At 54.0% G+C, this 12,411-nt stretch overlaps 1 protein-coding gene and 1 long non-coding RNA gene across 20 annotated transcripts in view; one reads left to right on the top strand and one right to left on the bottom strand.

The window, feature by feature from the left end:
* Nucleotides 1–3,892: 3,892 nt before the first annotated feature.
* Nucleotides 3,893–12,411, bottom strand: part of FOXN1 (forkhead box N1) — a 28,247-nt gene continuing 19,728 nt past the window's right edge. For all 19 annotated transcript variants that reach the window (XM_070562681.1, XM_070562677.1, XM_070562666.1 and 16 more), the window contains exons 6-9: nt 11,399–11,495; nt 7,731–7,938; nt 7,073–7,564; nt 3,893–5,446 (exon numbers count right to left, since the gene is read on the bottom strand). In XM_070562681.1, the coding sequence (XP_070418782.1) occupies nt 5,127–5,446; nt 7,073–7,564; nt 7,731–7,938; nt 11,399–11,495 (1,117 nt within the window). In that variant the 3' untranslated portion in view covers nt 3,893–5,126. The remainder of the gene's footprint in view (nt 5,447–7,072; nt 7,565–7,730; nt 7,939–11,398; nt 11,496–12,411) is intronic.
* On the top strand, nt 10,268–12,309 carry LOC139074104 (uncharacterized). Its single transcript, XR_011523546.1, has 2 exons — nt 10,268–10,382; nt 12,032–12,309. It is a non-coding gene; the product is annotated as an uncharacterized lncRNA (long non-coding RNA).

The following is a 12,411-nucleotide window of genomic DNA, read 5'->3' as shown; positions in this document are numbered from 1 at the left end:
GGCAGCGTTGTAGCAGGATCTTGAGAACTCAGGTCGACTGACGGGAAGAGATGGGGGAGCGAGTGTTTAGGCATGGGAAACAGCATAAAGCAAAAGTTTGGAGGTGAGATTCATCAGATGTATTCAAGAAATTGAATATTTACACTGTGAAAGGAAAGCAAATCTGTGGAGCCTTGTAGTTGAGCTGTTGGAGCTTCTGAGGAAGACGGAGGATTAGGCAGGAATGACCTGATCAGATTCTCTCTGGCTGCTGATTGAAGGGTGGATTGGAAAGAGTGAGACTAGTAATAGCCAACGTGTATTGATTGCCAGGCCCGGGGCTGGGTGCTTTACGTGTGTTACCTTAGAATGTTCACAATCATTTCTGAGGAAGGCACTATTATGCTCATTTTACAGAAATTGCAGGCCCAGAGAGGTTAACTTGTCCTGCCAACGTTGCACAGCTATTAAGTGGCAGTGTCAGGATTCAAATCTAAGCAGTCTGACTCCAGAGTCCATGCTCTAACATACTAGAAGCAGAGGGGCACTGAGGAGAGTGTTGTAGGAATTTGAGTGAGAGGTGAAGGGAAAATGAATTAGGTCAATATCCATGGAAATGGGGAGAAATAGATGAAGTTGAAATTTTTAAGAGGCAAAATCTCCAGGCTTGGCTGATTGGATAAGGGGGTTGGGGACCGGGAGGAATCAAGGCTGAATCCCTGGTTTGTGGCCTGAGTGTTGGGGTGGATAGATGTGCTGTCACCGGGCTTCGGAACCCAAGTTGGATCAGAGTGGGGGCTAGCGGGAGATGATGAGCTCAGGCTGGGACCTGCTGTGGTGTGGTGCATATGTCCTGAAGGAGGTGATCAGGGGGAGACAGGAAATTCAGGCATTGAGACCAGGAGGGGGATGAAGGCTGGAGATGGTGATCCTTGGAGGTCATTGACCACAAAGGTGATTGCTGAAGCTGTGATGGTGGCTGTTATGGGGTCCCCAACTGGCACTACTAGTGTCTAGGGAGCAGGAGGCAGGAATGCCAAATGTCTTCCAGTTAATGGAGCACTCAATGCTGATAGTCCACACCACTCACTTCAGGGTCACTGAATGAGTGTGTAACCCTAGGGAAGGCCAGCAAGTGTTTGAGAGCATGGCAGAGGGAGAGAACTAGTGATGGAGACGGGAGGAGCAGCCAGGGAGGTGGGAGCAGACTATCTTAGAAGCTAAGGGAAGGAAGAATTTCAGCAAGAAGCAAGTGGTCAGGAAGTGTTAGTTGTCAGGAAGGTGAGGAAGGGGCATGGGGTGGGAGCGGGGGGTTGGTTTGCCGATGAGACTGTGTAGGTATACAAGTATTTGCAGTTGGAGATGTTGTTTATGGGTTTACAAGTCTACAGAGAAGGCATAGCGAGCAAGAGGGACTTTTAGGCCTACCTAGTTGTCAGGAAGAGCACCTTCTACCACCCTCATAACAGTCTTCACTGTCCCTGCTAACTTGAATCGGATTGAGATTCTGGATTGGGCCTGCTGCATTTCCACCTTCAGACAGGGAGGGACGTCCCTGTTCTGAGGTCCTCATCCCTGGGGCAGATACTAGGTTGGCACTCACCCAGAGAGGCCTGTCTCCCTTGGACCTGGAGGAGGCCCGGCTGGGAAAAGACTTGGCCCCCTGCCTCCTTGTAAGTTTTCATGCCTCTAGTACCGGTCCTGCTGCTAATGGTACAACTTGCTGCGTTTGGTTCCTAGCACTTTCCCTAGGAACCTAGAGGATCCCTGGGCAGTAGAAGGAGGAGGAAGACAGGATGGGGTGGGGCTAGTCCTGGCTCTGATGATGATGAGCTATTGACCTTGAAGGTCCATCTCGACCTTGCCAGATCTGGACCTCAGATTCTGTCTCTGAAGTCGGCCAGATATTTTTGCTTTGACTCCTCACAGGTGTCATAAAGACCCCACCACTGGGCTGAGCAGGAAAATTCAACTACTACAGGGAGATGCGCTGCGCATGCCCACCTGGGCTGGCCTGCAGGATGCATATTGGGAATGCTTAACCTGTTGGATATTATTGAGATGCTTCCCTTCTAGTTGGCAAAGTGCTATTGTCTCAAGCCCCCAGTGCCTTCCTCCCTAGCCCAGCCCCTCCCCTAACAGCCAGCCTCTACTTCCCCACCACCTGGCAACTAGGGGCCTTTATGTTTTGTGTGTCATGGACCACTTTGCTATCGTCTGCTGAAGCCTATGGACAATAAGGTTTTTATGTACATAAAATATATTGTAATCCTATAGACAGAGTTATCTATATCTATTCTGCAGTTTCTGTAATGTAATATGAAAACATCTGTGATCTCTAATCTGTGATTTCTCTCCCTAATGACAAAGGCACAGATTCTGCTAAAGCTATTGTGATTTGTTGCTTACATTTCATAATCAAGGGAAATGCTGAATTTGAGGTAGAGATGAATGAAAATGAAGTGTAATTTCTTTATCCAAGTTCGTGGACCTATGAATTCTAACCAGTTTTATAACTCTCAGGTTTAGAGCCCCTGAACAAAAAGGTTAATTTCCCCAAAATAGGGGAGTTCCCGACCCAGGATCCATTCAAACTGTTGCTCACACTAAGATGGTGGCTGAACACTTGGTATGGGATGGCCAGCAGGGGGCAGCATATCAGCAGGAATGTGGGGCTAAGTTGCTTCCACAGTTTTAAATCTAAGGACCAGTCTGGTTACAAACAAACAAACATGAGACCCAGAGTCCTGAGTGCTTGCCACCTATCTTACTTGCATGGGGGCCAGCTTGGTTGTCGTTGTGCTGAATGGGCCCATGGGACAGAAGTCTGACTGAGGGCCTCTGGAGATGTCCTCTGCCCACTGCCTAGTCTGAGCCCCCAGAGTCTGAGGGTCTGAGGCAAGGACGTGGACCCTAGTAAAGTTCTGTGAAACACTTGCCCTGTCCTTGGGGGCTTGGGCATCAAGACACAGGCCTGGGGTTGGTCAGAGCTGGGGGGCAACATCACCTGGGGGCTTGACTGCCTTTGCTTCCTTCCTGTACAGCCAGGGCTGGGCTGGGGCAGGTGGGTCTTTCTCTTGGGTGCTCTGGCTGGCCATGCCTTCCCCTACTGCTGACTCCACCCTATCCTTCTAGCCCTGGATCCAGCCTTAGAGCTCTGGGAGGAAGGGTTCTGATGTAGGCTGGGTTCAGTTATGGGATCTTCAGCAGAGCTGTCCTTTGGGGCAGATAGATGTGTTAGCCAGCCCCTAGGTCTGGCCACTGGAGGAACTTTCTAAGCAGAGGCCCCACCTGTGGCTCTTCCAAGACTTGAGGTTCATGTGTGTGATTTTGGCTCCTACATCTGCCTGTCCCTGTTTAGGCAGAGTGTTGGGCTGCCTCTCAGGCTGTCCTTTGGTGACAGCAGCCTGCCTGGAGGTGGTACCTGGGAGGTGAGTCTGAAGTGGGACCAAGTGGGCCCCTGACCCTCCAGAAACCACCCTCCAGGGCCAGCAGTGCACACAGCATCAGGTTATGCTCCATTCACGTCACCTGTGGAACCCAGAGCCTCAGCTAGGGAAAGATGGGGGGCAAGAAGGTGCAGCTTAGACAGGAAGTGACTCCTTTTGTGTGAGGAGATGAGGGGTCAAGGAGGGAAAGGGTGGATCTCAGAAGGAAGGAGTGTGTAGGGAGAGCATCCTCTCCCTTCTCTGGGTAGGACAGCTGCTTCCTCACATTCCTGTGGAAGTTCTGGGAAGAGGCCCCACCCACCTGCCCTCTCATCCTCCCTGGGCTGGTCAGGAAGTCCTAAATGCCTCACTCTTTGGATATGGAAACCTTACACTTCTAGGTGAGGTGAAATTACAGGCCCAAGGCATCTATAGTCAGTGTGGCTTGACCTTTCTGCCCGGGGAAGGGAGGTCCAGAAAGGAAGTCTTGGTAGCACTTGTTTTATTGTTCCAGGACAGGTGACAGTGACAGGCCATTGAGGGATCTCCTTGTGCCTCATCTGAGCCTGGGCCAACCTCTGGGGGCTCTTGTCACCCCCAGACCCAGGGTAGGCTGAGGCTCCCACTTGGTGGGAGTTGGGCTCTCAGGTAGGGCATGGTGGGCAACTGAGCCACACCCACTAGCTCTGGGGGCATCCTGGCTCTGCCAAGCAATCGAAGAAAGGGGGCCTGGGTGCTCCCCCACCAGCCTGTGCCAGGCTTCTCTTCCCTGAATGCCCAGGCTGCCTGAGACAGAAGTAATTAGTAAGCTGGGACCTAAACTACATGAAATTCTTATAGGGAAGGAGTGAGACGGTAGTGACCCAGAGGGGCCCTTCCTGTACCCAGGGCTGGAAAAGGACACTTTCAAGTTTCCGAGGGCAAGGCTTTTCCAAACACTTTGTGTCAGACTTGGGCTCAGTTTGGTCCTGGGGTGGATGTTGCCCCTCCTGTGTGTCACCCTGGGGGAGGCCAGATAGAATGTATGTTTGAGGATGGGTAGAGCCTGGCAGAGCAGGTGCCGCTAACTAGCAGCCCCCTGGGGGGCCCACGGACAACTTAGGGGAGAGGCTCCATATCTCCTTCTCCTGGATGGGCTGCTGGGAGGAAGATGGGAGAATAAATACAGGGGACTTCTGGGAAAGATCATGCCGTGGAGGGGGCGAGGGCTGCAGAGAACATGGACATCAGAATAGGGTTCCAGGGTGACCCTGGACCTGGTATGGGGGCCCTGAGCTTTCGGTAACCAAAGCCCTCAGCTCTCAGCTGCCCCAGAAATGAAATCCAGCTCTTAGTGATGTAGTTCTGATTCCTCGGGATATAAGGTATGTGGATGGGTGTCTGCCTGAATAACTGTGTGTGTGTGTGTGTGCGTGCACGTGTTCATGAGGGCTTAAGTGTGGATAAGTGTGAGCAAAGGAGAGTGTGTTTTCTTCTTGCTCAGACACTTGCTCTTTTCGGTGGCTCTCAGTGAGGAGCTGGCCTGCAAGATGGCAGGAATGTGTGAGGGGCAGCATCCTTGGCGGTGTCCTCTACCCCTCCAGGTGCCAGCTGACAAGTTGGCTTAGTGGCATAGGGGACAGGGAGTGTTTTCCTTCTTTGACCTTTAAGGTGAGCCCGACGTGGGCGACCAGCTGGGACTTCCAGGCCAGGCAAAGGCCGGACTGCTGCAGGCATAGCTCATGCTAGGGCCACAGGCTTGGAGCTGGGGCTGAGGTACACGGAGGGGCCAGCAGAGGCTGTGGGGGGCGTGGGCTCCAGCTCCATGAAGGCCGAGTAGAGGGTGGTGAGGTGCAGGTCACCCAGTGCTCCGGAGCCCCCGCTGCCTGGTGGTGCCATATCGCCTGCCCCACTGCCTGTCTCTGTCAGACAGGATCCAGGGGGGAAGCAGAGGGCTGGTGGTGGGGGTGGTGGCATTGAAGATGACGTTGGGGATGAGGTCACCAGTACCAAGGGGTCGAGGGCCAGGCTGTCATCCTTCAGCTGTTCCCACAGGTTTCCTAAGTGGTGGGGAGAACAGGCATCACTGGGAGGGAGAAAAGGAACCATGGCTGCCCCCCACCCCATGGCTCCAGCTGCTCACGAGAGCAGCACTGGGGTAACATTGATGGGGTCAGACCCTTGGCACGAGCTGTGATCCCAGGCAGTTGCCAAACCTCTCTAATTCCTCCTCCCGTGTAGGATGGTCTGAAAGCTATAACCCAGGTGATCTCTGTGGCTGGTTTTTCAGGAGATGGAGAGAGTCAAGGATTTGAGAGCGCCTATTGGAAGGGTTGATGCAGATGCTGTGCACCCTGTGGTTAGCCTGGGGAGGGAGCCCCAGGAGCTCTTCACTTGGCTCCTGCCCAGGCTCCCCAGGAGGGTGGGTCTGCAGCCCAGACCAAGGATCTTCCCAAAATGCACTGCTGGACCCAATGAGGTGGTCGGGCTCAGTTCCATGGGATTTCTCTACTGCAGGGCCCAAGGGACAGGAGCAGAGCCAGAATACACTGACCCCAGGGAGCAAATAGGGCTGCCACCTGATCCCCTCTTTGTGTTGTATGTCCTGCATCACGGCAGGCCAGAGCCTGGCACTCCTGGCTCTTGTATCAGGCTGCAGGGTCTGGACAAAGGGAGCAGACTAAACCCTGGACTGAACTTGGCTGCCTGGGTTTCAATCCTAACTCCCCTTCTTTCTAGCTAAGTGCCCTAGAATAAGTTACTTAACCCCTGTGTTTCTGTGAAATGGGTTTAATAATCCCTCCTGTCCTATAGGCCCATATGAGAGAGTACATGTAAAGCGACTCACAGGATGCCTGATAGTTAGTAGGGGCTCAAGTATGTGTTTACCATGCCCATATGTCTATAGCTTCCTCTGAGGCTGTTGAGCCTGCTCCCCACTTCTGGATGGGAGTGAGGAGCTAGCTGCATGTTTCCAGCAATAGCTTCCCAAGACCTGGGCTATCTCCCCATCAGACTGGGAGTTCTCTGAGAGTCGGCTGCCTCCGCCAGCTTGTGGATGTCTCCTACCCTGGTTCATACAGAGGGTCTGAGGCCTGGGTCTGCACCTTCCTCCAAACCTCCTGTGGCTGGTACCAGGGCCTGGGGTGCACTGGAATTTAAATGGGAATGGGTGGCTTGGCATCTCTCATGCAGAGATGGAGCAGGCCAGATGGAATGGAACAGATGGAACCTGTCCCCAGACTCCTATCCCTAAATCTCTCCAGGACCTGCCTAGTTCTGAGACCTTACATTCTTCAAGGGAGAAGCTTTCTCTCCCTTTGCATTAAAAGATGGACTCTGAGAAAATGCAGCCACTTCTGGGAATGTTCAGACTATCAGTCACTCACAACCAAGTAAGTATGGAATGGAACAGTGGGCCCTTTCCAGCCTACCTAGAGTTCAGAGTGGTTTGATGATAGGGTCCGATGGAACATGTTCAGGGGTACCAGAAGGAGGGAGATGGGGGCAAGGACATTTCTCTTTGCCTCTTGACAACCCCTGCCAGCTTGGGCCTTCTCTGCTTTAGTTAACCAGAAACTTGGCAGCTAGCAGGCTGTAGCCTGGAGACTTGGAGGGGATGGGCCACGCTGCCAGATATACCTCTCCAGTCCTGTCCCACCTCCCCTTTCCCAAGCTCAGCTTACCCTGGAAGTCAAAGTCGGTGAGAGAGGGGTTGATGGCATCCAAGTCAGTCCCAAGGTCTCCATCTGGCAGCAGGGTGTCAGGCATGGTCCTGGCTGGGGAAGGCTCAGCCAGCAGCTTGGCACTGTGGCTGGGTGGGGTGTGGGCTGGCAGAGGCGAGTCCTGGGGGGCATCTGGCTGGGCCCGCAGCTCAAGGTGTCCCTCTGGTTGCGGGAACAATGGCTGCGGAGGTCCAGGAGGGGCCAGGCCCGGTGAGAGGTGCGAATATGTCTGCCCATAGCAGGAGGGTGCATGCCCCCCAAGTAGGTCCTGCAGGGGGTTCTTGCCAGGAATGGGGCCTGGAGCTGGGTGGATTGAGTGCAGCGGCTGGGAGAGCCCAACTGGAGGTCCCAGGGGCCGGATGGGGCCAGAGCCTGCCAGCCCAGGGGGTGGGCAGCCCAGCAGTGAGGAGCTCAGCTTCTCCCTCTTGTCTCCAATGAGGCTGTCCAGCTCTTCTGAAAAGGCCCAAGAGAGAAGGACACCATGAAACCTCCCTTTCCCATAACCCCCCCCAAGCCTTGAAATCTTACTCATCAACTCTCCTTGCTCAGCTTTTCTCTCTCTTTTTTGGCTCGTGGGTACCCAGGGCTCCACCCCCCTTGCATGGCCCATCAGCCTCACCTGGCTTGGCCATGCTTTTGCGCACAGCAATGGGGTCTTTCCTCTTCCACTTCTGTAGCTCCTCCTGCATCTTGTCGATCTTGGCTGGATTGAGGGCCCACAGACAGCCCTTGCGAGAGGAACTTCCTGATTTGTTCTCCACCTTCTCGAAGCACTTGTTGAGAGAGAGGTTGTGGCGGACAGAATTCTTCCAGCCGTCGGGTGCTGTCTGCCGGAGCAGAGCAAGAGGAGAACTCAGGCTGGGGTCAGGCAGCCAGACCCGGCTCTGTGTCTGGGCTCCAGAAAACTCCTTTGCCCTCTGGGCACAGAACTGCCCCCACTCTGGGGCTTGTTGTCCTCCTCAGCCCCCAGTCCACGCTCGGCACTCTTCAGTGGTGGGGAAGGGCAGGGCAGGAGCTGTGACTACAGATATTTTCACCTAGAATCTGCCTTTATCCTACCACCATCCCTTGCAGCCCCTCCATAGGATTGTCAAGAGGAGTCATAAAAGGAGGCCTGGTAGGTGCTAGAGGCCTCCGGCCTGTCCCCCATCTGCAGTTGGACCACTCCCCACTGGGTCTTCAGGTCTGTATTTGGACCCCTCTGTGGAAAGGGAGCTCACTACTCTGAGGTCTCTGGTGCCAGCTTTGGAGAGGGAATTATGGGAAACAATGGAATGCTCTTCTCCTGAGTCTGCCTCATCCCTACTGGGGCAAACCCAGGAGAAAAGAAAGACGGGTGAGGTTGGTGAGTGTTTGGGTGTGTGCTCATGTTGCACATATGTTTATGTATATATCTGGGTTTTGCTGGGAGAGAGAGAGAAGCTATGTGCATGAGCATGCACGTGTTGGTAAGTGTGGCTCCCTGGTGTGAGCTTGTCTCTTGGGTTTGGGTCTGTGAATCCCTCTGCGTATGAGGGTGTATGCGTCCCTGAGGACAAGTGTGTGTGAGAAAGTTTCTCTGGGTGTGTATGTGGGTATCCATGATTGTATGCATGTGTGGGTGTGAGTGTTCACATGAGTATACCCGGGGGGAGTGCACAGGTAGGGAGGCCAGCCCTCAGGCAGGGGGTGCTCGTGCCAACAGAATAAACACCCATTAGGAGGCCCGGTCATGCCACCAGTACAATAATTGTGCCCAGGGAGGGTTGTAAAAACCATTAGGCTGACTCAGTTGGGTGAGAGGCAGTGGCTGGGGAGCCAGTGGGCAGCCCCGTCCCCCTACCTTCAGCTCGGTTCCAGGCTCCGTGACAGTCCTGGGCCCAGCAGGGGCTGACTGTGGGCACCTGCTCTGGCCGGTGGGGCCCCTTCACCCTCACCCCTTGGCCCCTCTCCCTTTCAGCTCACAGTTTCTGCTTAATGAGGGGCGGCCACTCCCTCCTCCCCAGCTCACTTGCCCCAGGGAACAGCCAGGCTGAATCACCCCCTGATGCCAGCGTCACTGCAAGTTGCTGGCAGGAGCTGCTGGAGCCTTTCTCAGGAGCAGCCGGCCTGGGGCAGGGAGCTGGTTGATATGACCCCCAAAGCTCCCAGGGTCACAAGGGAGGATCCTTGAGCCACCAGACCAGGCAGCTGGGGATTCACCTTCAACTCGCATGACAGTCCCTACTAGGAGTCAAGGCTATGTCACCGGATGGGCAGAGTTAATGGGCACTGGGACCTTTTATGGCCCCATAAAACTGTGACTTTGGGATGCCAGGGCAGCCCCCACCCCAGCCACTTCCTGTTTGGAAGAGTGATGGTCAGCACCAGCAATTATGTCCAGTGGCTGGACACTTCCCCAGTCCCACATCCCTGACTCATGGGGCTACAGGACGCCCACCTCAGCTGCCTCAGGCATGAGTGTTGCCCACCTCAGGATCCATTCTGTCCTTGCCCAGAAAAATGACCTTCAGGTGGGGAGTGAGAGATAGAGGGGACAGTGAATCTTTGAACTAATTCCTTAGGTGGGTCAGAGGGGAACTGCCGGAGTTGGAAGGAATCTATGTGCCAACTGGTCCAACCTGACCATCTTACAGATTGGGAAGCTGAGGTCCAGAGCAGAAAGAGCCTGGCCTTAGATCACACAGGAAGGCAGTGACAGAGCACAGACTCCAACTCTGTCCCTTAGTTAAGGGCCCTGCCCAAGTCACCCCATAGGGCTGGTGTCACCATCTGGGGCCCGTCCCACCCTCACAGATGCTTTCTCTCTGAAGTCAAATGTAAACTTGGAGTGAGGGAGTGATGCAACTGGCTAAGAACAACAACCAAAAAAAAAAGCTGTTAGACCTCTTCACTCCTCAGCCCCATAAAACAGGGATTACACAGCTCCCAGGAAAAATAATTAAGCCAGGAAGATGAGATGCAGGGAGGAACTGGGGGCTGGGCGGGGAGCTGGCAAGGAGGAAGGGCCGAGAGGAGCATGGCAGAGCCCTCACTAACCTCTCTCTGGCCTGGTCCCTTGAAGTGCCTAGAGGACCCTCCCAAAGCTTTAGGGGTTAGGGAGAGTTTGGTCCCCTGACCTGCTGGGATATAGGGGCAGCCTGGATACTGGCTTTGATGCCTCTTGAATCCCAGAGACAACTATCCTCCCTCCTCTCCCTTCCAGAACCTTTGGTGGTGGATGACCATACTTTTCCATTCCTGGCTGGACCACTCTGGCCATCTTGCCCACTCCTCATCTGATGGCAGCTCAGTAAGTACAAACTTGTGTGGATATCAGCCTCACATTATCCCCAGGCAGGTCATAAGGAAGATAGTGGAGCCAGGAATCACCCACTGGCAGGGGCAGCTGAGTCCTGGATTACTTGGGTCTCAGCTCTGGCTCGCTGTCTGAGTAGCAGACGAGACTGTATCCACCTGGAGCAGGCCTTGGAGAGGGCACTCCTCACACACAAACTCTGATCTCCCTGCACCCATCCCAGGAGGAAGGGTCTGTGCTGGAGGGTCTGGGAGGCAGGCAGAGAAGGGAAGTGGGTGGTGTATAAAGCCAAACAGCTCGAGTCAGAAACTGTTCCCACTTGCTGTATGACCTAGAGCAGAAGGATCCCCCTCTCTGATGTGTTTGCCCATCTAGAAAGAAGGGCATCTGTCCTGCCTCTAGGGAGGGAGTCCAGTAGAACCCGCAGAAGCCCCTTCTGTGGATGACAGGAACTAGATCCTGTACAGGGGAAGGTCAGGTGAGCCAGCCAGTTCCCCGGGACACTCAAAGACCGTGAAGCCCACACCCACTTTCTGGGAGAACTGCCGGTGAGCCCGCCACCCACAGAGGCAGATCCTAGGATCTCCCTGGAAGGCAGTGGGCTCTGCGGCTCCAGCATCCCATGTCACCTGGGCCGGCCAGCTCCTACCCAAATGCCTCCAGCCCTATAGCATCCTGGGGCAAGGGGTGGGGACAGTCTCTCATTTCTTCCCAAGCTCTCTCTCCCTACTCGGGGTAGGTAGATGTTCCCCGAAACCTAACAAGACTGACATGTCCACCTTCCCCGAGCATAAGGTCTGACTCCAACCTGCTGTGTGACCTTGAGCTCTCTGTTCCCCACACGGAACTCTGTCCTTCAGTGGAGACAAAGGGAAGAGTGCTGGGGGAAACCCTCTCCTGGCTCTTGTTCTAAGTCTTCTGCCACCACTCAGCTGAATCCTCTGACTCCAGAGAGGCCTGGCTTGCCCAGGACTTGGGGGTAGCAGGGTGGGGGTGAATCTTGGGCTCACCTTGAAGTAGGGAAAGTGCTCCGTCATAAAATTGTAGATCTCGCTGACAGGAAGGCTCCCAGTTTTACTGTTCTTAAGGGCCATGAAGATGAGGATGCTGAAGGCAGAGAAAGCCCCTGAGAGTCTGAATTTCTGACAAAGCCCAGAGTGTCCCCCCACTACCTGCCCTGCCCTGGCTAGAGTTGTCCAGGAGGAATAAGCTGCTGCAGAATTAATGGGTGAGAGGCTCTATGAGGTTGAAAGGAGAAGGGATGAGAAAGCATCCACTGAAGCTAGGAATTACAGATATACAAGGAGGGTCTTATGGAATCTGAGAGACATGGGTTGCAATCCTGGCTTAGCTACTCACTAGCTGTGTGACCTTGGGTGAGTACCTTAACCTCTCTGAGCCTCAGTTTCCTCAGCTTTGAAGTGAAGAAAATAATAGGTACCTCACAGTTGTGAGGATTAAGGATGATGCCTGGCACATTAAATGGAAGCTGTCATTAATAGTCAGCCCTCAGCCAATTGCATGAATATTGGATGGTAAGGGAGGCAACCAAGATTTCTTGAGTCCTGCAATGTACTAGGCATATTCTCTCACTTAATCCTTCCAAAGGCCTGAATATTGCTGTTCTTTTTTTCTTTTTACAGATGAATAAACAGAGGCTCAGAGAGATTAAGTAACTTGCCTGAGGTTTCGCAGCTAGTAAATTCCAGAGCCTGGACTTGAACAATCTGCTGGACTCTAAGGATTGCGTGTGTCCCTTCTGCACATCATCCTGCCTCCCACAAACCACTTCTCTGTGTTCTTGGCTGATGTTTAAGCTCCTTTTCTTCCCCTTGAGCTCACACAGGCCCACATGGGGCCTGGCACACAGGAGGTCGAGTGTCTCTGTTGGTTGAATGAATTAAAGTTCAGTTGGAAGGCCTCCCGGGTGGGCTGGGTGCTGCTGGCCTGGCACTTACAACCCTGGCCCGGATCTGGCAGATCCTGGATAACTGAGCTGCATCCGCAGCCCTCATCCCTCACT

Source organism: Equus przewalskii, chromosome 10, assembly GCF_037783145.1.
Source record: "Equus przewalskii isolate Varuska chromosome 10, EquPr2, whole genome shotgun sequence".
NCBI lineage: Eukaryota > Metazoa > Chordata > Mammalia > Perissodactyla > Equidae > Equus > Equus przewalskii.
The sequence above is the reverse complement of the archived record's forward strand: the minus strand, read 5'-3'. Positions and strand labels throughout refer to the sequence as shown.